The 24,526-nt window shown below is 51.5% G+C and overlaps 8 protein-coding genes across 8 annotated transcripts; 3 read left to right on the forward strand and 5 right to left on the reverse strand.

Moving 5' to 3' along the window:
• Positions 1 to 557: 557 nt before the first annotated feature.
• Positions 558 to 4,133, reverse strand: BP01DRAFT_366973 (Anp1-domain-containing protein; the record flags this gene model as incomplete). The annotated part of the gene is made up of 6 exons (XM_025576432.1): positions 558 to 959; positions 1,024 to 1,343; positions 1,409 to 2,091; positions 2,218 to 2,405; positions 3,053 to 3,430; positions 3,498 to 4,133. The coding sequence occupies 6 exons, from the start codon at positions 4,131 to 4,133 to the stop codon at positions 558 to 560; spliced, it is 2,607 nt and encodes an 868-aa protein (XP_025429961.1).
• A 2,931-nt stretch (positions 4,134 to 7,064) lies between these two features.
• On the reverse strand, positions 7,065 to 8,921 carry BP01DRAFT_416979 (2,3-butanediol dehydrogenase). Its single transcript, XM_025579229.1, has 7 exons — positions 8,745 to 8,921; positions 8,600 to 8,633; positions 8,327 to 8,417; positions 8,152 to 8,273; positions 7,960 to 8,046; positions 7,412 to 7,891; positions 7,065 to 7,328 (listed from the first exon to the last, which is right to left on the reverse strand). Exons 1-7 carry the CDS (start codon positions 8,826 to 8,828, stop codon positions 7,201 to 7,203), a joined length of 1,026 nt encoding a protein of 341 aa, XP_025429962.1. The 5' UTR covers positions 8,829 to 8,921; the 3' UTR covers positions 7,065 to 7,200.
• A 767-nt stretch (positions 8,922 to 9,688) lies between these two features.
• On the reverse strand, positions 9,689 to 11,065 carry BP01DRAFT_384083 (putative cofactor for methionyl- and glutamyl-tRNA synthetases; the record flags this gene model as incomplete). Its single annotated transcript, XM_025577475.1, has 1 exon — positions 9,689 to 11,065. The coding sequence occupies one exon, from the start codon at positions 11,063 to 11,065 to the stop codon at positions 9,689 to 9,691; it is 1,377 nt and encodes a 458-aa protein (XP_025429963.1).
• A 495-nt stretch (positions 11,066 to 11,560) lies between these two features.
• BP01DRAFT_91799 (pepsin-like aspartic protease) lies at positions 11,561 to 13,206 on the reverse strand. Its single transcript, XM_025580227.1, has 3 exons — positions 12,619 to 13,206; positions 11,795 to 12,555; positions 11,561 to 11,737 (listed from the first exon to the last, which is right to left on the reverse strand). The coding sequence occupies exons 1-3, from the start codon at positions 13,008 to 13,010 to the stop codon at positions 11,610 to 11,612; spliced, it is 1,281 nt and encodes a 426-aa protein (XP_025429964.1). The 5' UTR covers positions 13,011 to 13,206; the 3' UTR covers positions 11,561 to 11,609.
• A 673-nt stretch (positions 13,207 to 13,879) lies between these two features.
• Positions 13,880 to 14,314, forward strand: BP01DRAFT_91841 (uncharacterized protein). Its single transcript, XM_025580228.1, has one exon. The coding sequence runs from the start codon at positions 13,939 to 13,941 to the stop codon at positions 14,185 to 14,187; it is 249 nt and encodes an 82-aa protein (XP_025429965.1). The 5' UTR covers positions 13,880 to 13,938; the 3' UTR covers positions 14,188 to 14,314.
• Positions 14,315 to 14,766: 452 nt separating this feature from the next.
• On the reverse strand, positions 14,767 to 16,287 carry nbp35 (Fe-S cluster-binding ATPase). Its single transcript, XM_025572759.1, has 2 exons — positions 15,942 to 16,287; positions 14,767 to 15,880 (listed from the first exon to the last, which is right to left on the reverse strand). Exons 1-2 carry the CDS (start codon positions 16,024 to 16,026, stop codon positions 14,934 to 14,936), a joined length of 1,032 nt encoding a protein of 343 aa, XP_025429966.1. The 5' UTR covers positions 16,027 to 16,287; the 3' UTR covers positions 14,767 to 14,933.
• A 1,027-nt stretch (positions 16,288 to 17,314) lies between these two features.
• BP01DRAFT_358158 (phosphatidylethanolamine N-methyltransferase) lies at positions 17,315 to 21,180 on the forward strand. The gene is made up of 4 exons (XM_025575371.1): positions 17,315 to 17,964; positions 18,057 to 20,607; positions 20,671 to 20,761; positions 20,829 to 21,180. Exons 1-4 carry the CDS (start codon positions 17,781 to 17,783, stop codon positions 20,901 to 20,903), a joined length of 2,901 nt encoding a protein of 966 aa, XP_025429967.1. The 5' UTR covers positions 17,315 to 17,780; the 3' UTR covers positions 20,904 to 21,180.
• Positions 21,181 to 22,981: 1,801 nt separating this feature from the next.
• Positions 22,982 to 24,192, forward strand: BP01DRAFT_343813 (3' exoribonuclease family protein). Its single transcript, XM_025573535.1, has 2 exons — positions 22,982 to 23,226; positions 23,287 to 24,192. The coding sequence occupies exons 1-2, from the start codon at positions 23,088 to 23,090 to the stop codon at positions 24,126 to 24,128; spliced, it is 981 nt and encodes a 326-aa protein (XP_025429968.1). The 5' UTR covers positions 22,982 to 23,087; the 3' UTR covers positions 24,129 to 24,192.
• The last annotated feature ends 334 nt before the right edge of the window (positions 24,193 to 24,526 follow it).

The following is a 24,526-nucleotide window of genomic DNA, read 5'->3' on the forward strand; positions in this document are numbered from 1 at the left end:
CTTGGAGGTGCAGATCAGAGAGATGCAGAGAAAAAAAAAGATAGAGAATAGGTGGGGAAGGTCATGAGGGTTTTCTGGATACTTGATGGTCGGCCGGTGGGAAGATTTGACGCGGGAACGCGTGCCGGAATTGGATGGGCGTGGGTTCCGCGGCAGTTGATAGACGCACGGGCCACCGCTTAATGAGCTGCGCGATGGCTTACCGTTCGTTGCGTTATACTCCCAGAAATACAGACCGAAACAAAAAAAAAATTCTAGGAATACATTCAGGGGGGAAGTTGTCACTTCTAGACATCAAGGTAAATCAGAAATAATGAGTCCATGTTTATACTATATCGGAGACCGTCCTATCATGACCAGATCGACGACACCATGCAAAATATCTTACCAGGTCTGTCGACAGATACAACTGCAGAAACAATTAAAACGCCGGGACACACTTAAAGGGCAAAGATTAATCCGCCTATGACCAGCACAGGAAGTGGTTTTGTTGAACATGGACAGCAGATGGAAGCGCAAGTCGCACTGTAACCTGCGAGCGAGGCTTAAAAGCCCACTTAGCGCTTGGCTTCTTCCATCTGGGTATCGGACACCTGGTCGCCTTGTTCAGCACTACCTCTCTCCTTCATAGCTGGCTGCGCCAGAGGACCTTTCTCGGAGCCTTTGAGCGCCTCGCTCGAAGAGGGATCTGGAGCAGCAGCGGCCTCTTGCTTCTTCTTCTCATCGGCGATCGCATCCTCAACGAATGCGTGGTCGATGTCCCACTGCGTCTTGGCATCCTTGAACAGGGTCTGAACGCGTTCGGCCCGGTCAGCCTGGTCTTTCTCCTCCCTCTCGCGTTCTTTGCGTTCCTGCTCCATCTCCTCCATGTGCCGTAGATCGTCCACGCTCGGCTCGTAGAGATGCCAGATAGTGTAGTGCGGGAGACCGATGACCGAGAAGCCCATGCGCTTGGCCATCTAATCATGGAATCAGTATCATATAGACGTCAGAAGGTGCGAATCCTCGCGAATCAATACGCACCTTGCCGAAGGCTTCTGTCTCAGCATGCTTCTCGAAGCTGAAGGCCGGGAAGTGCACGCCCGAGCGGAACACTCTCGCTTTCGCCAGAATACTGACACCTCCTACTCCGTCAAGCTCCATCTCCATGTCCGGATCGCCATACGGGTCGCGCAGGTAGGCGAGATGAGGACGCCAGGTCGCGTATTCAGCATACCCTTCGACAATGACCGCATCCTCATCCAATGTATCGGCCAGCGCTAGTGCTGTTTCTGATTCTTGCCACGAGTTCAGATCGTACGGTTGCTCTCCACCCAACCAATCCGGTAGGGGCCGCCACACATCTAGATGCCAATAAGTGTCAGAAAGATGGATTGCAAGCCAAGCACAGCCCAACGCAAACACTCACTCGGTACAATGACATCCTTGTCGTGCCGCATCAGATCCTCCAGGATCGTCTGTGGCGCTGTCAAGACATCCGCGTCCCGCCAATAAACCCAGCTATGTGTTGGGCGCAGCGTGGCGCTCAGCAGCCAATTACGAGCCTGGGCCATTAACTTTCTGCGACTGGCCTGCGCGGCAAATCCGTGCCGGCTCTCCACGTCTTGTTGGACCAGCTGGCCAAAATCTTTTTGGATGACGGAGATCTCGCCGAACGGCATCTTCGGATCCACGTCGTGCTGGAGCTCGTCTAGCATGCGCGACAGCATGCCCATCGTGTCATCTTCCGAGTCCGACACCAGAAACGCCAGGTCGATCAGATTGTGCGGATAAGTGAGGTTCCGCAGATGCGAGAAGAACATGGGCAAGTGGGAGGAGGCGTCGCGCAGCGGCGTACACATCAGCACCCGCTCCCCGCGCTCCCAACCACTGGATGTCCCTTGCACTTTGGAAAGATCATAGTATCGGATCGTCTCGATTTGGAGGTCTTCGTAGGAGTGAACGAGGCCAAGAGATACCACCGGCAGGAGAGAGGCGCGCAGGGACGGGAATATCAGGACAAGGAGCAACAGGGAGATACCGCAGAGGAGGCATAGTCGCTGAAAAAGTTGCCTACGGCGCCGCAAGGCAGGCTGTGACCGGGGTTGAAATCTGGGTGAGACTCAATGTCAGCGCAGGAATTCCTCAAGTCTCTCTCAAGTCCGCGCTGCATCTGCATGCCATCGATGTGATATAGAAGGATGGCACGCGCTGTTCGCCGACGAAAGGGCCGCGTACCGGTGGGGGGAAATGGAAAATGAATGGTTGCTTTTGCTACGGGGATAGGCAGCGTAGCCATTGCCAAAGGCGTGATGCCTGTTCATCTCTCCTATAATGACATGCAGCTGGGTTATTGATTTGAGTTGCAAATCAATTGTCGAGGCACTGATGTTGGAGAGAAAGACGGCTGGCTCAACTTCCTCAAACTACCTAAGGATGAGAAGATGGTTAAAGGTTAAAATGAGAACCGGCGAAGAAATCGCAAATCCGAGCCCGGTCGGTCAGGACAGCGAAGAGGCGGAACGGAAGACGAGGAGTGCGAGGAACTGAACAGCCCCGAGGCGTTGACCGGAGAAATGATTGCGGTCGAGAGACCGTAGGCTTAGGCGGCCTCTGGACTCAAGCCGCCAGTTGAGATTCCGCGGGCAATTTGGGTGCAGATCCGAATGCGGCACGAATCTCCAAACTTCCCGCTGGTCCCGACCGTTTGCGGCCATCTTCAGCCTTCGTCAGCCATCTTCACTCCCATCGCAGCTACAATCCTCAAGCAGGAAACGAACAAATCTTGCTCAATTGATATGGATATTCGTTCTTATTGGACGAGATTCCACGATGTATACAGATATCACTTCTATTTACAGAACAGCTTATAGTCAAATGAATCCCGCAGACTCCAAGATTGCAAACCAACATGACGCCTTCAAGAATGCTCGGATCTTTTGAACTCCCCTCCCCCCCCCCCCAAAAAAAGACTGAACCGACAGGATGAATGCAAGATATAACGCCACAGATTAGATGAAGAATCGACGATTTTCGGAGTAAGCCTGAATCAAAGGCCACTGAGTCGGGAGACCCTGGATTGGGGCGAGCCCATGCCCTTGACACCGATCTCGATCTGTTGCATCACCTTCTGGAGTAGCGCATCCATGCGCGGCAGGTCTCGCAACACGGGAATGACGGATGCGGCCTCATACTCGCTATCCAGAATATAATAGCGCTCTCTGCCCCAATTCTCCACTGTCTCTCTCTGGAATGCGACTTTCGCAATTACCTTGGCGGGAACACTGGCCTTGTTAATTGCGCTCTTGGAGAAAACGCGCAAGATCGGCCGGAGCCCAGACCGAGTCTGATGCGCTACGCGGACCGATAGAGGTGCCGAGGCGGTCAGATGGCTTTCCCCGGTCATAAATCCGGGGTCCATCGTATACACATTGAGCGAGATGTTACCAGCCTACGGTAGCTTAATTAGTCTTGAACATCTCCGGAAGAACCGCAAAAAGAGGATATGAAATACTCACAAGTACCAAACTCCGGCGTAAAGCATACATAGCAGCGCTCATCAACAACTTACTACTACCGAACCGAGCGGTGGCTTCCTTTGCACTTATCGACGTTCCAGGAGTCTGGCTGGCGCTGTCTGAGCCTTGCTCGTCAAAGTAGTCCAAGGAACCCTTGGACATGGCGGCACATCCGATATTGATGACCCGAGCACCGCCGTTCGGAGTGCCATCGCCAGCCCGAAAGGCCTCAAGCAGGCTCACGGTCAACAAGAACGGGGCGATGCAGTTGGTTTGATAGACTGGGTCGTACCCATCTCGTGTGACTTGATCGGTGACGTATGACGAGCTGGCCGCGGAGTTGATTAAGAGGATGACAGGGGGAATCTCTTTACTGCGAACCCTCTCCACAGTATACTGTGCAAAGCTCGCTACCGAATTGAAGCAAGCCAGATCGGCCTTGACCACTTCGACAGATCTGGGTCCGATCAAGCGGATGCGGTTCAGTACATCCTTGATAGGATCGGATCTGATATTTCGAGCCACCAGCAATAGGTGAACAAAGGGCTGTGCTTTGGCGATGGAGACGGCAATCTCTGATCCCAGCAGGCCATTGGCCCCGGTAATAATGGCCGTACCATGCAGTGGGGTTCCCATGGTGTAGGATTGGGCACCACAAGCGAGCAGATGAAAGACGATGTTCACGGCAAGAGATAAAATATACAGACAGATGGTGCGGCTTTGAGGCAATGTCAGTCCGACATGCTTGAATCCAAGGTTGGTCAATGTAAACAGAAAATCGCGAAATGCGATGCGAGACCTAAGGAGGTCAGAAAGCGGCTATAAATCTATGCGATTGACAATGCCCAGTGTCCGCTCCAAGTCAGCCCGCCTACCAAGCCGACTAGTCAAGCGATGTAGTAGGTAGAATCTTGGGGGCTAAGATCCGTCGAGAGTGAGAGGCCAGGCCGGGCGAGAGGCGAGTTGAAGGGAAGCCAAAAATGGTGCCAAAAGCGGTGCCAAATCAGACAAATCAGAATAATACTGAAGTTATGGAGTAGAAAACGAGCGGATATTCCCTTCGAACGAAACGAAAAAGAAAAAAACAAAACAATGGACCAAATAGAAGAATTTAGACGACAGAAGGACAGGAACACTGAAAAGAAAAAAGTGAATAATGATACCTGGAAGAACCACTAGAAGCCTGAGTCGATCGGGGATCGCAAACCAAGGAAAAAGCGGCGCTCTCCCAACCGAAAACCGGCCTGCGGCAAGAAAAAGAATGGATTAATGATGTGCCAGACTGAACCCAAAGACCACACCACAATGAACCCCAAGACCCAAAAGAGCCCCTAAAAAATTAGTGAGATCCCAAGAGCCCAGCAACACCAACCAGAGTGAAACACCGGGACTGTGAGTGGGGGGTTTCGTGTGGTGGGAGGCGGTTCCACCTCGGAAGGGAAAACACACGATTCCCGGAGGTATATTAATAGATGGGATCCAAGTTTTGAAGCCCACTGCAGGAGAACCTCTTTCTGAAGATGAATCAATTCATGCGGATGATAATGGAGCTAAATGCCTGGGGAAGTGAGAGAAGGAACACTATCAAGGAGATTGCAAGGGCGGACTGTCCATCATAAATACTCTTGTGCTGATCGATATTCTGATAAGATGAGGACGGTCAATAACCGAATGGATGGGGCAGTACGGAGTACATACTTCCTGTACGTCACGGTTCTATTCTAAGCAAATTTTAAGCAAAGCGGGCAGTGAAAAAGGAAATAATCAGAGGGAGGGTAGGGCTACCTGGCCCAGTTCCAATCGGTTCAATCCAGTGAGGTCAGATCAGGTCATATTGAGATGAGGGGGAAAGGGAGTCTTGCAGGCGAGACATACATACATTGGACATGCTGCTGCGCCAGTCCAGTTGGATGGCACCCGATGACTGTAATAATCCTGAATTTCTTTCAGTGCTTCAGAGTTGCCCCATTGCAAGCCCCTCCCTCCAAGGTCAAGGCCCCTGCTTTAAGGTTGTGTCAAACGAGTGAATCTGGATGGAGGAAGGAATGTATATCATACAGTCAGGTACATACAGTATAGTACTCTCTCTTACCCTTGTTGACTATGACTACTTACCGTACTTAGTCTGAGTGCTACGTAGTCGGAAGGAGTAAGAGCTGCTGTCACCCAATAACTTACAACGATGATTCTTCTGTGGCCGTTTATTCTCCGATGCTCTTCTTCTCTTCCATCCCAACTGCTATCGTCGATTCACCCCGTACTGCACATCTCTTCGCAGGTTGGATGACGTCCAACCCAAACCCAGACAGCAATCGCACCTTTAGTCTCAATACAAAGACGGGATTCTCTCGCTACCAGCGGTGGATGACATCTCCGGCGGGGTGAATGGAGTCCTCGAACCCTTCGAGTTCCACTGGTTAAGGTCCGTGAGTTGCAAAGGGAGGAACTTTACGGAGTACTTCTCATCCCTTTCGTTCTGGAGATCCGCTATCCCCGTCTAAGAGTGGGAAAAAAGAAAAAAAACTAAAAACGCAAAAGGAAAAAAACAAAGTGGCGTTTCTCCACCCCGTTCGCGCAATCGAACGCATGTTCTTCTGCAGCCACCAGAGTAACAGGAGTACAGTCTCTCGGTATACAGTGAGCAGACTCCATACTACTACGGTACTGTATATATTTAATAATACTATTTTGCTTTTTTGTCGTTTGCATTGCGACTATTGTCTTGAAAACCACATAATAGGGTTCATCACCTGCTCAACAAGCACTGTTTGCTCCCAGCTTCACTCGACGCACAAAGCTCGGTTGGAGAAGACATATCAGGTTCTGATATCCGAAAGGAGGTACATAACTACGGAACTACGGAGAACTAACTAGTTTACTGCGCACTTGAACTTGGGCCGAGCGGTCTGGCTGTCAGAATATTTAGGGAATTTAGCCTTGACACCTCAAAACATCTAGATCCAGAAAGATCCCAGAGTCTAGTATGTCGGCTTCGCTTCTAGACAACCTCGGATTGGAACATGGCCACTCCGGAGCCGAACCTTGGGGTTACTCCTCAGTGCGGCTTGACCCTGAGGCATCAGCGAGACTAACAGCAACTACAACTCCTACGACATTATGACTTTGGGGATGGTTATACGAGGTAATGAGGAATAACCCCGCTCAATTTTGCCCTCGACGTGTATATCTTGGCATCATCATCTCCACCCCCCTCTCATAGTGTCAGTGCAGCAGTTAATTTAGTACTCCGTAGTTCCGCTGGAATGGTTGGTGTGCTGTCGTTGTCATTCGTGCCCACACGTGTTGATTCCTGGGGATAGGATGTCGTCGTCGCTTTGAAAACCCAAATGAGGTTAAGCTGTCTACCACACGCGAACTGAACTCAGGGCTTGACACTGGTTTGCCGTCGGGCATCCCCGGTAAGAACTAAAAAAAAAGGAGCAAGACTATCATGGACGGATGCTCTTGGCATTGCTGACACTTCAGCTCCAGTGCTCCGAAAGTGGCTGGCGTCAGAATACACGCAAAACGTGCCATCCCCACATGCTTTGGGCTGTCAGGTATGGCTTCGGGAAGAAAAATAGGGACTTGACAGCACATAGTCTTATTTTGATCACTTGTGCGACCCTTCACAGCCGCAGCTGACCAGGGTTCCATCTTAGTTTACAGGAATCTCAGATCCTCAGGTTCTTCCTCATGGATTTTATGCCGAGACATCAACCAAGATTTTAACATGTTGATCCTTTTCATGGATCAGAGTTTCAAACCCTTTTTCGACAATATCCTCCATTCGGATCTTGCTGGTGATCATGGCTTCCGGATTGAGCTTGCCTATGGATATGACAAATCAAAGAGTCAGCGCGGGGTCTTGAACAGGATGGCAGTGGCAGGAATAGCGCGCCACTCAAGCATACCCGAGCGTATAGCTTCAATAACAGCCTCAAAGATGCCATCGGCAAATATAGCCGCCCCAATGACGTGCTTCTCGTCCAGCACAATCGCGCGGGCATCAATCGTCGGCTTCGCCTCCCAGAGCGAGACAATCGTGACCGTTCCTCGAACACGAATGCCCTGGAGAGCCGTATCCAATCCGGCTTGCACGCCAGAGCACTCAAAGGCGACGTCTGCGCCCGCATTGTCGGTCATTGCTCGTACCATGGAGACCAGATCCCCTGCTCGAGGATCAAGGACCTGAGAGGCGCCTAACTTCATCGCGAATTCCCGTCGTCGCGACGAGACCTCCGCGACGATGATGGTCCCTATCCATCGTGATCGAAGAACCTGAATGATGGCCAAACCAATGGGACCTCCTCCGACAATGAGGACCTTCTGAGCATCTCCAAGGGGGGTACGATCTGCTGCGTGCCACGCGACAGACAACGGTTCGACAAGCGCTTATGAGTTGCGTCAGCCGGGACTGCACTGTACTATACTCGTAGGTAGTCGGGCCCTTCGTTCTCACCGCCAATTTCCAAAGGGATGGTGTCTGGTAGCGGAATGGCAGATTCTGCGTCCACTACGACGTAGTCCGATAAACCCCCTGCATTACCTTGGGAAGGGAATATCAGCCTAAGACCAGCTAACAAGAGTGAAGAACAAGAAACCAAAAAAATCAAAGGACAGACAGATACAGAAAAGCCAGACTTTCACTTACTACTATACCCCACAAACCCCAAGTTGCGACAACAGTTCGGGGTTCCCCGCAAACAGGGAGGACAATCTCCGTCTGAGAGGCTGGGCCGAACAGCGACATGATCTCCCACTTCAAGGCCACCACTCCCAGCGCTGGCAGTACGCCGGTGCCTACCTCCTCGACTATGCCGCTGAACTCGTGGCCTAGGGTTGTTGGAAGCTGGCCTCCCGTGATCGCATGTGGCGTCCGGGGGATCAGGATCGGCCCGCACGTATACTCGTGCAAATCTAGATGAAGCAGTGCCCGATCGCCAAGTCAATAAAGTCGATTCTCGGTATCTTGGGTTGTATTGTTTCCAACAGGGATTCTCTCTAGCTTTCTCTTATGATTGCCGCTTCTGGCTGCTGGCAATGCCTCCCCACCCCAATCGGATTGAGATGGGGAAATGAAATGGAAAATAACTACATACCACTCCCGCAAATCCCCACAAACGCAGGTCGAATCTGGAAGAGAGAAGTGAAACCGATTGCGACAAGTCAGAATAAGGTAAGACTTTGACGAAAAGGACCCGAGGAAGTTTGGGCTGCACGGGAGGAATCGCAGGGCGCACTCACCTTGACCTGCCGCTCCCCGCAGACCGGCTCTTCAATCTGATCTACGCGGATATCCCCAGCGGCGTGGAAGCGGACTGCCCTCATGGTGGCAGAAATGTAAGGTGAGTTTCAATCAGTAAGTCGTAGAAATCTTCTGCTTCAATCTTCGCAGCAACCAGTAGAGAAACAGGTGAGGCCCAGCGATAGCAGCATGAACAAACTTATAGTTTTCCAAACATGAGAGACAAAGAGAGAGAAGGGAGCCTCCCCTCCCTCCTCCGCCTTTGTATATTTTTACTGCTTTTATAGGATGGTGATGCAGATTGCGGGGTAGAAGAGGAGAAAAAGAGGAGGCGAAGGAGGAGGTCATCGGACCTGAGTTGCTTTCACCACCAGTAGCCGATTGATAACATCGTGATAAGACAAGGGGAGAGAAGGAGATTGAGAGTGCAGCCAAACTCTACGAAAGAAGCGTGGAAACATCAACCATTGCCCGTCATCGTTGGATCAAGAGCAGAAAGATGATGCTACGGCCCTTTCTCAACAATCGCACAGTTACAACCAAACAACCCAAACATTGCTAGGGGTATACGACTGCTAAGCAAAAAGCCTAGTAGCTGTCCTCTTGCACGAAGCTTCGCATGTCAATGCAATACTCGCCGGTATTATTTGCTGCTCATGGAGAGATGACAAGAGATGGAAGCAAACAGGACATTGTAATAATGGCCCCGCTTGTAAGGCAGGCACAATGACGCTACCAACCTAACCACATCGCATATGTCAGATGATGACAGTGCGTTCTTGTAGAGGCAGTGAGAAATCAAGATTCTTTAGATGGGAAGAGACTCGCTAAATTCTTTTAACTTTTACGCACTCTCTCTTCTAGGTGGGGTAAATGAACAGGTATGAGTATAGAACTTCTCGCAGAAAAATCAAACAACCATCAACATCATTCCAACCCTCTTTTACCGAACGGTAGCACCCTTCAAGCTCTTGACAGTGCAAAGACCGCCGGAGGCGGTCTTCAACAGACCGAGAGCGGGCTTACCCTCCTGACCGTGCACGACGGGGACGGCGGCGCTCTCGAAGGCGACCTCCAGGTTATCGGTGGTGGTGAAACCGGGCTGGAAGGTCTCCCAGACCTTCTTCTTGGGATTGAGGACCTTCTCAGGCTCGCCCTCGGACCAGCCCTCGAAGGTAACGCGCTCACCGGCGGGGGCGTCAGCGGGCGGGCTGACGAGCTCGACGGGGCAGGCGTGGGAGTCCTCGCCCTCGGCGACGCGGGGAGAGGCAGCCAGCACCATGGCGACGGACTTGATGCCGCGCATGGTGACAGGCTTCAGGTTGCAGACAGCAACGATCTTGCGGCCCTGCATCTCCTCGAGGGGAATGAGGCCGTTGAGGCCAGAGCAGACGGTGCGGACGGTCTTACCCGTCGCCTCGTCCAAGGAAGTGTTCTCGGTGCCGGGGGCGTCGCCGCAGTCGATCGTCGAGACGAACAGCGAATCGGCGTTGGGGTGGTTGATGGCGCGGAGGATGTGGCCGACACGGAGGTCGATGATGGAGGGGGAGGGAGGCCCGGCGGGCGCGGGCGCCGCCTTGGGTTGCTTGGGCTGCTTCTCCTTCTTCTCCTTCTTGGGCTTGCCGCCTTCGGGTTTGGCACCGGCAGCAGGGGTCTCAGCAGCAGGAGCAGGAGCAGCAGCGGCATCGACCTTGTTCTTCTTCTCGGCGGAGGGCTTGCCCTTGCCGACGACGAGGGGCTTGCCGGCGTCGGGACCGCCAGCAGCAGCAGCAGCGGCGGCAGCCTTCTCCTTCTTCTTGCGCTCCTTCTCGGCCTTGGGGTCGACGGGCTTGGGCACGAAGCGCACGTCATTCACGTCGATGGCAACTTTCTCCTCCTCGGGGATCTGCAGCGAGAACAGCGGGCTGTTCTGGACAAAGTCGATATAGCGGACGATGTGGTGGTAGCCCTGTTCGCCGGTGCGCTCCTCAGGGGACCACTTCTCGACAAGAGGGGCGACCGAAGCGTAGACGGCAATGTCAGCGACGGAGGGCTTAGCGCCCAACAGGGTGGTGTGGGTGGCCAGGTGAGTGTTCACCTGGCCGAGAATGGTGGAGGTGACCGTCTTGTCGTCCTTGGCCTGGGCGTGCTGCAGACCGGTGATCGTGGCCAGCCATTGCTTGATGTCGGCCTCCTCAGCGACGGAAAACTTGGTGTGCGGGAAGATTTTCGGGGTCGAGGTGTGGAGGTCGAGCTCGGGGGTGTCTGGAGAAATGGCGCCCGGGTATGACCGGTAGAGAAGGGAGAGGAGGGAAGATTCGGGTGCGGAGTTGATAGCCATGTTTGCAAAATAGCGGATGGCGCGAGAGTGGTGAAGGAAGTGAGGAGGAGAGGATGGTGGTGGTGGTGGTGGTAGTAGTGTTGAAGAAAGAAGTGCTGGCCGCCGCCAAAGAGGAGGGGCAGCGAATAATCTTACCGTCGCCGAAGGAATCCGCGGGGTTGTTTTGGCGACCCGCGGAAGGCTCACGGCCACCTTGAGGAAAGCCAACTTGTCTCAGAAGAGATCCCAGTCGGAGGACGGGGATCTTCGAAATTGCAATTGTTTGGAGCGACCAAGTTGCGTAGTCAATCCTGCTGTGCGCGGGTAGAGCTTCTCCTTTTTCTCCTTGTTCTGTTGCGACCGGACCGTTATGCATGTCTTGGATGCACATTACTGAGTCATCACATCCCACCTCCACTTTTATGCGTCGATCCCAGCCCAACATACAATCACATTGACACTCATTGATACAATTCTAATTTGCTACAGTTTGCCATGGCAGGCAGCTCTCTATTCTCCCAGAATTAACTAAGGTACATCGACCGGCATAATGCTCATCAGAAGATCACTTGGGTGAAGCGACGCCGAGGGAGGGGCCACGCATGTCGAAGACAACATAGAAGGCCTTCAGAAAGACATCACCCAGAATCTGGAGCGAGGCGCCTGAGTTCGATTGAATCCCACCGTAGCAGACTATAAAGTTGGTCAGTAAGGGCCTGCTTCAATAACAAATGAGGCTAAGATACTTACGGGCTTGTCCGGTGGTGGTGTTGGTGCCAACCTTGGAGAATTCAATCAGGTCCCCGGGGACCGTGGCCAAGTGCTGCGCGCCCAGAGCAATTGAGAAGCTTGGGAGAGAAGTGTTGCAGGGAAAGATGTAACCACCAGCACTGCTCACATACACCGCGCTCGGCACTTCGGCGTAGTAAGCATCCACGACTTGCTGGTCCATCAGCATGAGAGAAGTGCCGGTGTCCGCAATTGCCGTCTTCGTGGAGTTGATCGTCTGAAGGGATCCGCTTCCTACAGAGAATTCGGAAGTTTCGAACTGCCAGTAACCATTGGAGCTATCCACGCTGACGTTGGCCATGGTCCCCTGGTACTTAGCCGAGTCGATCAGACCGAATCCATACTCGCCCACACCATCACTCTTGATAGCGGCAGTGAAAACAGGCTCATCCAAGTTAGGCGCGGCGTTGGCGAGGAAGGTGTTCTGGGCCTGGGGTTCAATGCTGTTGATAGAGGAAAACCCCAGTCCAACCAGGCCGTTCGAGTTGGTATCCTTGATAAAGGACTCGGATACTTCGGTGGGGATTCCAATGGCCTGGTTCTTGACAACCGCACCGCCGATGTTGACAGTGTCGGTTCCGACGGGACCCGCGGCAAATGAATCGTCACCGTAGGAGACGTTGAAAGTGGCACCTTGCATCTCCTTGAACGTGGTCGAGTTGGCGGGGTTATACTGGGTATGGCCATCGAGGGTCTTGTTAAGACGAGTGTCCAGGACCCAGCTATCATTGGTCTCTGGTCAGTAATCCAAGACAAAGCGAATCTGGGACCCATGGATTCCTTACAAGTCCGCTGAGCCAGTGTCGAAGGTGACGACAATCTTCTGGCCTCCGATCTCCACAGGCGAAACAAATTCGGCATCGCTTTCGACAGAGGTTGCGCTGACGGCGCCGATCTGATCGGGCTCGGCGCTGTTGTCGGTGGTAGCGGCGACGTTGTGTTTCACCGTGGTGACCGGTTCGAAGTCTTCCAGTTCAATGTTGAGGGTGCTGGGAGTGAAGCCATACTTGCGATATGCCTTGCGCAGCGCCGACGGACCATGCAATTCACCCTCGCCCCGACGAACCCGACTGACCGTGTAAGATCTTCCCTTGTGCTGAGTGCGACCAGAAGTTGGCAAAGAGACAACGCTGTAACTGAAGAACAGAAACAAAAAGAGAGACTGGAGGAGCTGCATGATTGTAGCTCAGTTGGAGTAAGTAGATTAGTTTGTTAAAGAGTGAACATCCAAGTCAAGGAGGGTCTAGAAACACAGCACAAACACAACACAAAAAAAATCCAACGAGCGCAATAATTAGTCTTTTGGAAAAGTGAGACTCCTTCCCTGAAGGCACAGCGCGCTGTTTATAGGGAAAAGTAAAGTATGGGGGCCGAGTCCTGACTGAGCCAACAGAAACAACAACAATAGACAAGAAGGATGAAGAGGAGGTGTAAGCACACCAGTGGTCTACCACGGATGGATAAGAAGAAGGTAAAATAAAATGAGTATCGGAGAACGAACGAAAAAGAAAGCTACCTTCCCACGAGGAGAGGGAAAGACAGCAGAAAAGAAGTGAATGAACGAGCTAAAATGTCAATTTGCAGCACACGAAGAGAGAAGAAACACACGCAGTCTATAAGAGCGCAAAGAAAGACGAGATTTAGACTACGAGTCGAAAAAGATCCAAGCCCTATGCCCAGAAAAGCCCAAGAGTCCAAGAGTCGAGGATTGACGCATGGTGCTTAGGCAATGGGGTTCACTGGAGCGTGGCATTGTTCCAACTAAATGTGCAGTCGACCGGTCTTAACCCGATATTGCAAGAGTTGAGCAAGTGAATCCACCGAGAAAGAGCCAAAGATGGGCCAATCCAAGGGATTTTGCCCCCTCTTAGCCACAAAGTATCAACGCATCTCACAGCCGAGAAAGCCTGGATCAGCCTGACAGGCGCCCGTGAGAGGCATTTCCGCCACTGTTCGTTTCCAGGCACTGAAAGTCTGAAACCGCTAGCCGCTCGCCTCTCGAGTTGGGGTCCAATCAGGTACTGTAAATCCTGAAACAGCAGTGTTACAGCTTACCTTAGCTGATGTAGCCAGTTAGTGTTAGGAGTCGATGGTACGAGTCACTGATGTCAAGAGCACGGTCCAGCCGGCAGATGATAGTGCTGCTATTTTCTGCTACTAATATATCGGTGGACTCCGGCCTAGATTCTATCAGAGAAAAGGAAGTCTTTGTCGACCGGTCAGCTCGCTCGACTTCAGGCCGCGTAGGCAGTGAGACCTTCCGGGATCAGAAGGAGTCTAGTTCTCCGGGGCCGGCACAGTCCCAAGAATTGGTCCGGGAAGCGAAAAAAGAAAAGGGGAGTGGATTTGGCTGAATAACATCGGGATGTTGAGCAACAACAACAACAAAAACAACAACAGCACCGTTGGTCGAGTGGGAGAATTTTTCGGCAAAGGTTCGGCATGAACACGATCCTCAGCAAGGGTCTCTCCGGATGGCCCGGACGGCGACGTTTATTTCAGGGAGTATATTTCAGTTTCCATGTGTCGACCTCGGCCAGGTGGTGAAGCGGGTCCAACTTGATTTATAACACCCCAAGTCTCAAACAGAGCCAAGCTCGGCCAAGTGAATGGTGAAATTCGAGGGGTCAAAAGTGGTCAACGAGGGGTCAATCCAGTATGCCAAGGGACTTAGGCCAGGAAAGGAACTTGACAGGCGTTTAAGTCTTTGTTCAAGAGGCATGATCAACATTGATTCAGGCCCCAAGTTGATCCAGGACGAGATAGGCGAAGTGAGCACTAACACGACGGTGGCTCGTGTTCAGCACTGAGGTTCCCTGAGCTATTTGAGCTCTGCTGGCCTACTGCAACCGTTCCGCCCCCAAGCTATGGATTGCCGCCAGTTCATGACGAACTACTGGAGAGCAGAAAATAATGGGGAAGAACTACCTCGTATGTGAGCGCGAGATCAAATTGCCTTTTGTGTAAGCTGGTATCAAAATAACTGCATCTATGCCCAAACGCCCAACAATGATAACAATGATGTCAAATCATGTAAATCCACTAGCTTGCTATCCCAAATGCACCGCGCTGATAGAATGAATACAAAGAAACAGTGCGTTTATGCGACAAGGTCCACCGGCAAAACATCGTCCGGTTCCTCTCCAATGAATTGTGCAACCGAACGAACAACCTGCTTGATCGCCTTCGAAGCCGGGCTGTCCGGGAAGTTATCCACAAAGCTCTCGCCGTAGTCGCACGCCATGCCGACTCTTGGGTCAAGCGGTACGGCACCCAAGAACGGGATACGCATCTTCTTCGCAAGGCGCTTTCCGCCCCCCGTGGTAGCCCGGAAAATTTGGGACTTGGTGTTGCAATTCGTGCATACAAAGCCCGACATGTTCTCAACCAGCCCCAAAATCCGTATGCCAGCCTTGCGACAAAAGTCGATTTCTTTCCGCACGTCCAGCAGAGAGACCTCCTGAGGAGTAGTGACAACTACCGCACCGTCGACACCAGAATCCTTTAACAGCGAGTTGACCGACAAATGCTCATCTGACGTTCCGGGTGGCGTATCGATGATCAGATAGTCCATCTCTCCCCAGTCCACATCCTTCAGGAACTGCTTGATGAGTCCGTTCTTCTTGGGGCCTCTCCAGATCACCGCGTCGTCGCGGTTCGGCAGCATGAATTGTACGCTCATCGCAGCAAGGTTGTCGGTGACCCACACGGGACTCCAGCCGGCATTGCTCACATGAATAGTCTCCGCCTCGACGCCCATCATCTTGGGGATGGACGGCCCGCAAATGTCTGTATCCATGACGCCAACGGTAGAATCAGGGTTTGCAGCGAAGGCATGGGCAAGCAGAGACGTGAAAGTTGATTTGCCTACACCACCTTTGCCAGACAAGACGAGGATCTTGTGCCGTATTTGTGATAGTCGTTCGGTGATGATGGGGATGTCTGGGTCAGGGCCTTTGGGGGCGGAGGCGCAGATCTGTTGATTGGGGCAACCGGCACAAGCATCGCCTTGACCAGCTTGCTCAGATTCAGGTCCAGGACAATGTTCTACAGACCAAGACCAGTTAGTGGCATTCACATTTCATTGGGCGCGTGAATAGAGACTGACCTGGCTCAGGCGCAACGAGATTCGGGGCTATCTTGGAAGGCGCATCGAAGTGATCTGTCGTTGGCTCCTCGAGAGAAGGCGCCATTTTTGGTAGATTTGGTTTCCTGTATACTCTTCGTACGCGATCGATCAAAAAGCAGCAGATCTCAATAACGGCGCCAGATATTGACTGAGAACACAAGGGGCCCTGAGTGAAAAAGTGGCGGGGAACAATGATGACTGCGGGAAGTTGCTTGATAATCAGCACTTATCGGAGGGATGACAAACCTTGCCGTGGCGATTGGTGCGGGGCAGCATTCAGATTTCAGCGGTGTCGGAGCTGATGCAGTAATAAGATTGATACGAGAGGGGACACATTCGAGGTTGTCGTAAAAGTACATGTGAGCGAAAGGTCAGGTATACATATGCATGCAATCAACTTTCCTCTCTTAGTGCTGATTGCTAGCAATGATATCCTATTCCCAATGCGTTGTCTTCAGGACAGCGCCAACGGCTATGCTGATGTGGCCCTATAACCTCACGAATCTCGTTACCCTACAATGCAGGTTGAAGCTTTATGACCGCTGCTTCCGCTTTAACTGAGGCTATCAGGATGCGGGCACATGCTAAGCGCTTTGCGAGCAGGACTATAACAGTCCCCGTTTCGAGCTGACTTGACTAAATTCGTGATCGAGTCAGTTCCTGCTTACCCCAGAATCCTACATTAACCAGGAATGAGATGTCAGCACTTTAAGCCTCCCACAGCAATCGAGAGGCTATCATGGTATCACAATTCGTGAGTACAGTACTTCATTGCTGACTCTATTGTGTTGCGGTCGGTTCAGCACGGGTGCATACAGGCCAGGAAGCTATTCCGGCTATCCACGGTGGTGAAAAGAAAGGCACACCAGAGCATTCATGCGCATACTATCACACGCATATAGATAGCCCGGCCTAGCTCCTCTCCATCGCTTTCCACTCCAATTTAGTCCAATTTAGGAATGCTAAAGTTTCGTTTAGAGGGGGAAAATTCTTGCCATGACTGCACGTGCATAACTAGGTAAATTAGCTACATACAGTAGCTTCTGCATTTTCATCATCTACCGTGACACTAGGGCCCTTGATCGAGGCTTAGCGAGAGAGGATTGTCCATCCGAGCACAGAGGGTGAGAGCACCGCAGTTGCCGCCCACCAGAATTAATATAATAGTCTTTGTAGGGCCGGGTAATTGCAATGACTGGACCCTTCGAACATGCATTATTCCGACCCATTCTGTCTGGCTCCCAATGGAGCCCAGTGGGCGTATTGATTGGCGTTGAACCGATAATTTCAGCCTGTGTCTCCCCTCCGAAGTCCCATTCGGAGTTCCAGACGGAGTCCCATACGGAGTAAGTCGATGCTGTAGGCTGTCCCTTTGGTGGTGGGTGCATTGGGATCCACCTCAAGCCATAACCGACGTGGGGGAGATTGGAGAAGGAGGCATGGCTAAGTTAGTGTCTCACTCCCAACAGTTTTTGGCTTTGCATTGCTTCAATTGATATAAATAGTGGGAATCAAGCTCATTCTACTTTCCCCTACCTTTTCTTTCTTTCTTTTTCTTTTTTTCCCCCTCCATACCCGAACCGTGGCCTAGTAAACATCCAAATTGCTGGAAGTGGCTGGTAATCACTACTACCAGTAGTTGTTGGGCTTCGTATGAGGTTAGCGCCAATCATTGCCGTCCCGCCAGTTGATTCCTTCCCCACTGTCACATGCTTCTGCTTTTGCTGGTCTTCCTTCTTCTTCCATTCATCATTCTTGTTTCTTTTCCACTGCATCAGCTTGGTACATCTCAACATTTTTCTTAACCTCCTTTCAACAATGGATCGTGGCCTCTCAACAGGCTCAACTCTGGGTGAGGATAGACTTCGTGAGAGGACTAACTTGGCCTCTCAGTCGGAGGCAATTGCAAATTCCCAGGCTCTCACTGCTACTGGCGAGGTCGAGGCCAAGGATGATGCACAGAAGGACAAGAAGACCTTCGGCCGCACCCCTGGTGGCACAGGTTAGTGGCTTTCCCAACCCCAGTCTAGTACGAGATCTTTTGTTTGTCTACACCAGCCGGCAGAGGACTAATCTTATTCGACTATGGATTAGTATTCACGGTGCCGCAAACACATGACATGGTCTCTCAACTCCTGTCTCCCTCTGAGCCTAAGAATCTTTCCGATATCCTTGTCCTATTTATTCTGGGTGCTCACATTTTCTTATTATGGCAACTTCCCAAAGGTGCAAAAGTCCCCGTGTTTGCTGCCGTCTATCTCTTTTGGCGCGCGGCGTATAATATTGGGATCGGATGGCTTTTACATAACCAATCTCACCACAATACCCTTGTTCGCTGGGCGGAGCAGACCAAGATCTTTCTGAATCCGTCTACGAACCAGAATCCCCATCCTAACCTGTACAAACTAATTAAGCGCGAACTGGAGACCAAAGTACCTGTCGACTATTCGTTCGATCAGGCCCCTCTCGAGTACAACACTTGGCTCGTCTTCCGTCGTCTCGTCGATCTCATTCTCATGTGTGACTTCACATCCTACTGCCTTTTCGCCATAGCTTGTAGCCATCATCCCGTTGACGAGGGCGTGCTGATGACTATCCTGCGCTGGTCAGCTGGTATTGCTTTAGTGCTGTTCAACCTGTGGGTCAAATTAGATGCTCATCGCGTGGTGAAAGATTTTGCGTGGTACTGGGGAGACTTTTTCTTTCTCATTGATCAAGAGTTGACCTTTGACGGTGTTTTTGAGATGGCTCCCCACCCGATGTACTCGGTCGGCTATGCTGGTTATTACGGCATCTCGTTGATGGCAGCAAGCTACAAAGTGCTGTTCATCTCTATACTCGCCCATGCAGCGCAATTCGCATTCTTGGTCTTCGTTGAGAACCCGCACATCGACAAGACGTACAATCCGCCTCCTCCGCGCAAGCGGATAATAACGGAGCAAGATTCTGTATCCTCATCGTCTCAGGCCAGCGAGCCTCCCTCGTCACCGGTTGAAGACCAACTGCCCCACGCGACAAACTACCCAACAAGCAACCCTCCTCCATCGGTCCACAGTTTGCTAGGGCTCCACAACCTGGACCTGCATCGGATAACGGATAGTTCTTCTTTGCTGGTTCAGTTCCTCGTATTCGCCCTGACGGTCTTGACGCCTTCTACACCTCGCTATCAATACATTTTCGTGGCCAATGCGACAATCTGGAGACTATGGTTCTCCATCGGCATCGGACACTTACTTATTCGCCAATCAAATCGTAAAGCGTGGACACGGCATTTTGTCAAGTATGGCGAGACCCCTCAAGAAGCCTGGAACCAGTGGAAGGGCACGTACCATTTAAGTATGATCATGTGCTATGCGAGCTTCATTGCTGCCGCCTGGAAGATGTATACCTTCCCCGCTGACTGGGGTTATGGTCTCGTCTTGCTCCGGCATGTTCTGGGTGTAGGGCTTATTTGCCTGCAGACATGGACATCGTTCAGCATCTACGAATCTCTTGGTGAATTCGGCTGGTTCTACGGGGACTTCTTCTTCCAAGGATCTCACAAGTTGACGTACAATGGCATCTACCGCTTCTTGAACAACCCCGAACGTGTTTTGGGGCTGGCCGGGGTATGGGGGGCTGTTCTCATTACGAGTAGCGGAGCGGTTATTTTCCTCGCCTTGATAAGTCACGTTCTAAGCATGGCTTTCATCCAATTCGTCGAGCGCCCTCACATGCAGAAACTCTATGGCCAAAGCTTGCGACAGGATGCGGGGCTTGTCAAGAGCCTCAAGCGATCCCTGCCGCCGTCGCTCCGCCAACTGCATGGTAGCGTTGATAAGATCGTGGACGAGTCATTTGAATTTATTGAAGAACTAATCGATACTGCCCGTCCTAAGCTTGCCGCTGGGGTGAACACGTTTGTAAAGGATACTACCGCCTTGTTCCAGACGTATCCAGCTCGGGTCACCATCTCCCGCATTGACGAGGACCTTGCAGGCTATAATGCAGGGGATTATTCCTTGCTGATCGAGGGCACCGAATCGTCCTCCTTCGGTAAACAACGACAAGGTGACTTGAAGAACCTGGTATTCGAATACGGCGCACCGATCAAAGTCCGATGGACGGCACCTTTGAACCACAGCAAGAAGGATTGGATCGGTCTTTACCGCGTCACTGACAACGTTTCGCGGGAGGTCACGCGAATTGCCTCTCAAGGCCGATGGATCGCTACCAATGCCGGTTTCTACGACAATCAAACCTGTGAAAAAGGCATCGTGACCAGCGATGTAAAAGTCTCGGGCTCCCAGCGCCTAGATGGCGACACAAGCGACCTCCTCAGCGGGGAAGTCGTCTTCACCGGCGACAAGCTCTTTTGGACTCAGGGAGTCTTCGAGTTCCGCTACCACCACAACGGCAAGCACAATGTCATGGCGATCTCCCGACCGTTTGAGATCCTCACTGGTCGGTTCGACGAGGAGGAATTTGCGGAAAGCGAACAGGACGATCTCCAGGCATCCGTCGAGCAGAAGCTCCTCCCCGTGATCCGCAACTGCTTGGACCAAGATCCCGAGATCGCCCCCGAGACCGTGGACGAGCAGTTTGGCAGCCAAGTGGAAAGGAATGGCAAGTATGCCAAGAGAGTCGTGTTTGCCGTACACCAGATGTGAGTATTTAGTCGATGTGTGCTTTTCGACCCGCGCAACAACACTGATATCACTCTTTCTAGGTTCGGCGTGGAATTCGCGCCCGAGGTTGTTCGCGCGGATGGAACTGTCCGTAATCTTGCATGGAGAATCTGCAATGCAAAGCGTGTTCTCGTAAGTATTACTCTCGACACGTGCCTTTTAGATGGTCTGGAAAACCTGACCTGCGATCAATCCACAGGCTCCCTACAGCATGACGAGCAACGGCACCTCCACCCCAAGTGAACGACTCGAAAAGGCTGAAATTGTGGGGTGATGTTGACCTCGAAGGACCATGATTTGTATCCTTTTCGTTCATTTCAACTACGCACAGCACCACGACGGCCATCTGTGACATTGGTAGAGCTCATCCGACCTTGCACAGCCTCACGATGGTATCGAATGAATCAGGACAGGCAAACCAGGTATACATCGTGCAGTGGACTCAAATCAAAAAAGGTTATATTCTGTTCTTCTCAGGGGGCGAGGGAGGCGTACTGCAGGTGCATGCTCCTCGACCAGTTATCTTACGTGTACATATGCTTAAAGCCATACATACATATCTTGAAATGATATTTAATGTGTACAGACGTTCTGTGTATTGTTTATTGTATTGATAATGGTGATAGGTGATGAGTGGGAAGAGGCACAAGGGTAAGGGGCTCGATCGTCGAAAGTCCATCAGGCATGTGGTGAAATTTTGTCTCATGGCCGGAGAGGCTCTGAAGTAGCAAATACGTAGATATGCAAACATCTTCTGAACGACGACGATCGAAGGGAAAGTTGATGGTAGGGCATGAGAAAGAACAAAGAGTGAGACAAAGAGCAACGAACCTACTTAGTTGTTGTGAATAGAAAACAAATAAAAGTGGCCGAAAGGAGCGGACATTGCAGAGAATCCAAGCTGATCATATTCCATGCTATCTACACCTGGCACTAATGCACATACACCGTTCAAAGATTGCAACGGCATAAAAATCTATCTGTAGCCAAGCAATGTCAGCTCAACTGCTTCTCGAACCCAGTAGGATTGATTTGCACATTCAAAGCAGGCAGGAAGTAGATAGGAATCAGCCAAGCCGGTTAAATTCATCCCTTCCCCTGCCAACCCCGACCCCCCAACTCGCTGTCCAAAACGAACTTCGAGCCAGAAGGAAGGCATTGACACAAGTCAAGCGTTGCAAAATCCCATCCGCGAAGGTTCCCACAAGCCCACAATAGAAAGTGAAGTGTACGAGCAAAATTAAGAACAAACGATGGGAATCCACCCTCAAGAGCTCCACAACCTTCCTCCCTACCGGAAAAGAGATCCGAAGATCGATTTCCCAGCAGGTCCAGTATAAGGGAGATGAGAAAAATGGCATCAATTTGTTCCACTCTGCTCATACACTTCGCTCAATTGCGGGGTGTTGTGAGGGTTATCAGGAAAGAAATTTCGCGCGGCTCGAGGGGCGGTTCTCCACAAGGGGAGATCATTGAATGGATTGACTTGTTGTCATCATAGACAGTGCAGTGGTGTGGATGTGTGGGGCTGAAGAGAAGGTCGGTCTTACCTTTGTAGGTGTGTTGCGGATTTAAATGTGATTGTGTGGCTACGATATCTAGAGTCTTCGCAGCTGTTAGCATGCTGGGTTGTCTTCCTCAATGTGTGCAAATGAAGCAGTGTTAGGGAAGATGATTCGCATCAGGAGTTTTTGGTAAGGTATTTTGTTTTCTTCAAAAATTTTGCAGAAGCAGAACTGAAAAAAATTTGTCTCATCATGAAAGGTCGGCCGAGCGAAGGACTCGACATGCGCGGTGGTGGGGAATAGAGAAAGAATAAAGGTGACATACCAGTTCATCTACAAGTGATCAATAGGACGTGTTCCTCATGTGAGGTGTTTTGGTTTGTTGCCGTCTTGAGTGAACGTTAGCAAGTAGTCCACTGCAGTACAATGACTGAGCAAAAGTGAAGATAGGGTATGGTGGTCAGATGGTGATGCATGTTTGTTCGAGGCCCATGTTTAGGTCGCCAGAACTTCGATTTTTTTGGATCGCTTTCATCATGCAAGTGAAGAACAGATAGATGGGTATGTGGAACAGATAATACTCACAATCTACATGTTAGTTCCAGGCAAAATGATGGAATAATGACGCATCCAAAAGCTGTCTTCGCATGAGAAGAGCCAGGAAGCTGTCAATTCAGTACAATCGTTGTGTTGTGGGGAGAGAGAAGGAAGAGAAGGAGAAAAAGCACGCGAAGCGAAAAGCCGAAGAAAAACCCAACGAGGGGGAAAAAAAAGGCGCCGAGCTTCCGCGCATCCCACCCTGCAAACCAGGCAAACACCTCTCAAAATTGTAGCTCTGCGCCGGGCAATTCGACCGCCAGCTATCGGTCCGCTTTATCAACCCTGCCCCATTACTATCTGCTCTTCCTCGATCACGTTTTGAAGTTGATCGCAGGGATGCAAAGACATGTGTAATGACTGACAGACGACGAATTAATGGGCCGCCTAGCGGCACGAGGCCTGTGGTTTTCGCCTCTTCTCTCAAATCCGCCTCTGGCGCAGTCGCAGAAAGACCGCGGCGTCATCGGCAACCAAATGAGTTGCGCAAGATCTGTAAGAGCTTACTCTGTCTCTCCATTGGTGTTGTCTGACATGAGACTAACTATGAACCAGTCCTGAAGACGGGATTGATTCCTTCGGCCTCCGGTTCCGCATACCTTGAATACGAACCGTCCGCTTCTCTCGCTGCGGCTCGGTCCTCGCCTCAGTCTTTGATTCCTCCCTCTTCAGCGTTGAAGCTCGCATGCACCGTTCACGGACCGAAGCCATTGCCCCGCTCGGCGACCTTCTCACCAAATCTTGTCCTCACCACGCACGTCAAATATGCACCATTCGCCGCTCGTCAACGGAAGGGACACATCCGGGACGCTAGCGAACGGGATCTGGGCGTTCACCTCGAGACTGCGCTCCGGGGTGTGATTGTCGCGGAACGGTGGCCGAAGAGTGGTCTGGATATCACAATCACTATTCTCGAGGCCGAGGACGATCGGTGGTGGGGGGATGCGCCTGATTCGCACGACGCTCCGTGGGGCATGATGAACGTACTGGCCGGATGTATTACCGCGGCATCTGCAGCCATTGCTGACGCTCGGATTGACTGTTTGGACTTGGTGGCTGGAGGTGTGGCTGCCATCGTCCGAGACGAGGAAGCTACCGAGGAAGGAGCCACAACGCCTGAACTCATGCTGGATACGGATCCAGCCGAGCACAAGTCCATTCTGTCGGCATGCGTGGTCGCTTACATGCCTGCTCGGGACGAGATCACCGAGATCTGGCTCAAGGGCGATCACTCGAAGGCTGCGTTGGGGGTGGAGGACAGCAGTCTGGGTCATGAAGCGCTGATTGAAGGAGCCGTCAATGCCGCGCGCGGGGCTCATACGGTTCTTGTGGAGGCAGTCAGAGAGTCGGCTGAGCGGTATGCTGGGCTGGTGACAGGCGACTCAGGTAGAAATTAGATGCATTAATGAAATAAAAAGCAATATAATGCCCTGATTGTGTTTTAACCACGATATGTCCTAGCCAGTTCTTCACTTAGCTTGATGATGAATGTGATTTCAAGTCCTAAATTAATCCCTTCAGATATCAGCAGAATAAATCATTGCGTGAACAGCATGCACCCTGCGATAGGTTGGTGGTTGAGCAAACAGCTTCATTTTCTTGTTAATTCACAGGATAGTATCTCAGCATTGACATATACCACGGTCTAGCTCTTTTGAACACGCAGCTTCATCGGTCTTTCAAATTTGCCAATTACTATATCATCACTGATTCCTTCACCCTCCTCCATCGAGCAACTGTCCCTACCCATCTCCAATACAGTCCGCAGACATCTCCTTTCATCTTGCTTTCTTTC

This window comes from Aspergillus saccharolyticus (assembly GCF_003184585.1).
Source record: "Aspergillus saccharolyticus JOP 1030-1 unplaced genomic scaffold BP01scaffold_23, whole genome shotgun sequence".
Lineage (NCBI taxonomy): Eukaryota > Fungi > Ascomycota > Eurotiomycetes > Eurotiales > Aspergillaceae > Aspergillus > Aspergillus saccharolyticus.

Excerpts from the sequence above, each read along its gene's own strand:
- BP01DRAFT_343813 (XM_025573535.1), top strand. The coding sequence starts at position 23,088 with ATGACTGACAGACGACGAATTAATGGGCCGCCTAGCGGCACGAGGCCT. Across the intron at positions 23,227-23,286 it reads AAATGAGTTGCGCAAGATCT|TCCTGAAGACGGGATTGATT; the intron begins GTAAGAGCTTAC and ends ACTATGAACCAG.
- BP01DRAFT_416979 (XM_025579229.1), bottom strand. The coding sequence starts at position 8,828 with ATGAGGGCAGTCCGCTTCCACGCCGCTGGGGATATCCGCGTAGATCAG. Across the intron at positions 7,892-7,959 it reads CATCCCTTTGGAAATTGGCG|CGCTTGTCGAACCGTTGTCT; the intron begins GTGAGAACGAAG and ends GCAACTCATAAG. Across the intron at positions 7,329-7,411 it reads TATTGAAGCTATACGCTCGG|GCAAGCTCAATCCGGAAGCC; the intron begins GTATGCTTGAGT and ends TCATATCCATAG.
- BP01DRAFT_91799 (XM_025580227.1), bottom strand. The coding sequence starts at position 13,010 with ATGCAGCTCCTCCAGTCTCTCTTTTTGTTTCTGTTCTTCAGTTACAGC. Across the intron at positions 12,556-12,618 it reads GACACTGGCTCAGCGGACTT|CTGGGTCCTGGACACTCGTC; the intron begins GTAAGGAATCCA and ends GACCAATGATAG. Across the intron at positions 11,738-11,794 it reads CACCACCACCGGACAAGCCC|TCTGCTACGGTGGGATTCAA; the intron begins GTAAGTATCTTA and ends CCAACTTTATAG.
- nbp35 (XM_025572759.1), bottom strand. The coding sequence starts at position 16,026 with ATGGCGCCTTCTCTCGAGGAGCCAACGACAGATCACTTCGATGCGCCT. Across the intron at positions 15,881-15,941 it reads TCTCGTTGCGCCTGAGCCAG|AACATTGTCCTGGACCTGAA; the intron begins GTCAGTCTCTAT and ends CTTGGTCTGTAG.
- BP01DRAFT_358158 (XM_025575371.1), top strand. The coding sequence starts at position 17,781 with ATGGATCGTGGCCTCTCAACAGGCTCAACTCTGGGTGAGGATAGACTT. Across the intron at positions 17,965-18,056 it reads CCGCACCCCTGGTGGCACAG|TATTCACGGTGCCGCAAACA; the intron begins GTTAGTGGCTTT and ends ACTATGGATTAG. Across the intron at positions 20,762-20,828 it reads GCAATGCAAAGCGTGTTCTC|GCTCCCTACAGCATGACGAG; the intron begins GTAAGTATTACT and ends ATCAATCCACAG.
- BP01DRAFT_91841 (XM_025580228.1), top strand. The coding sequence starts at position 13,939 with ATGTCAAGAGCACGGTCCAGCCGGCAGATGATAGTGCTGCTATTTTCT.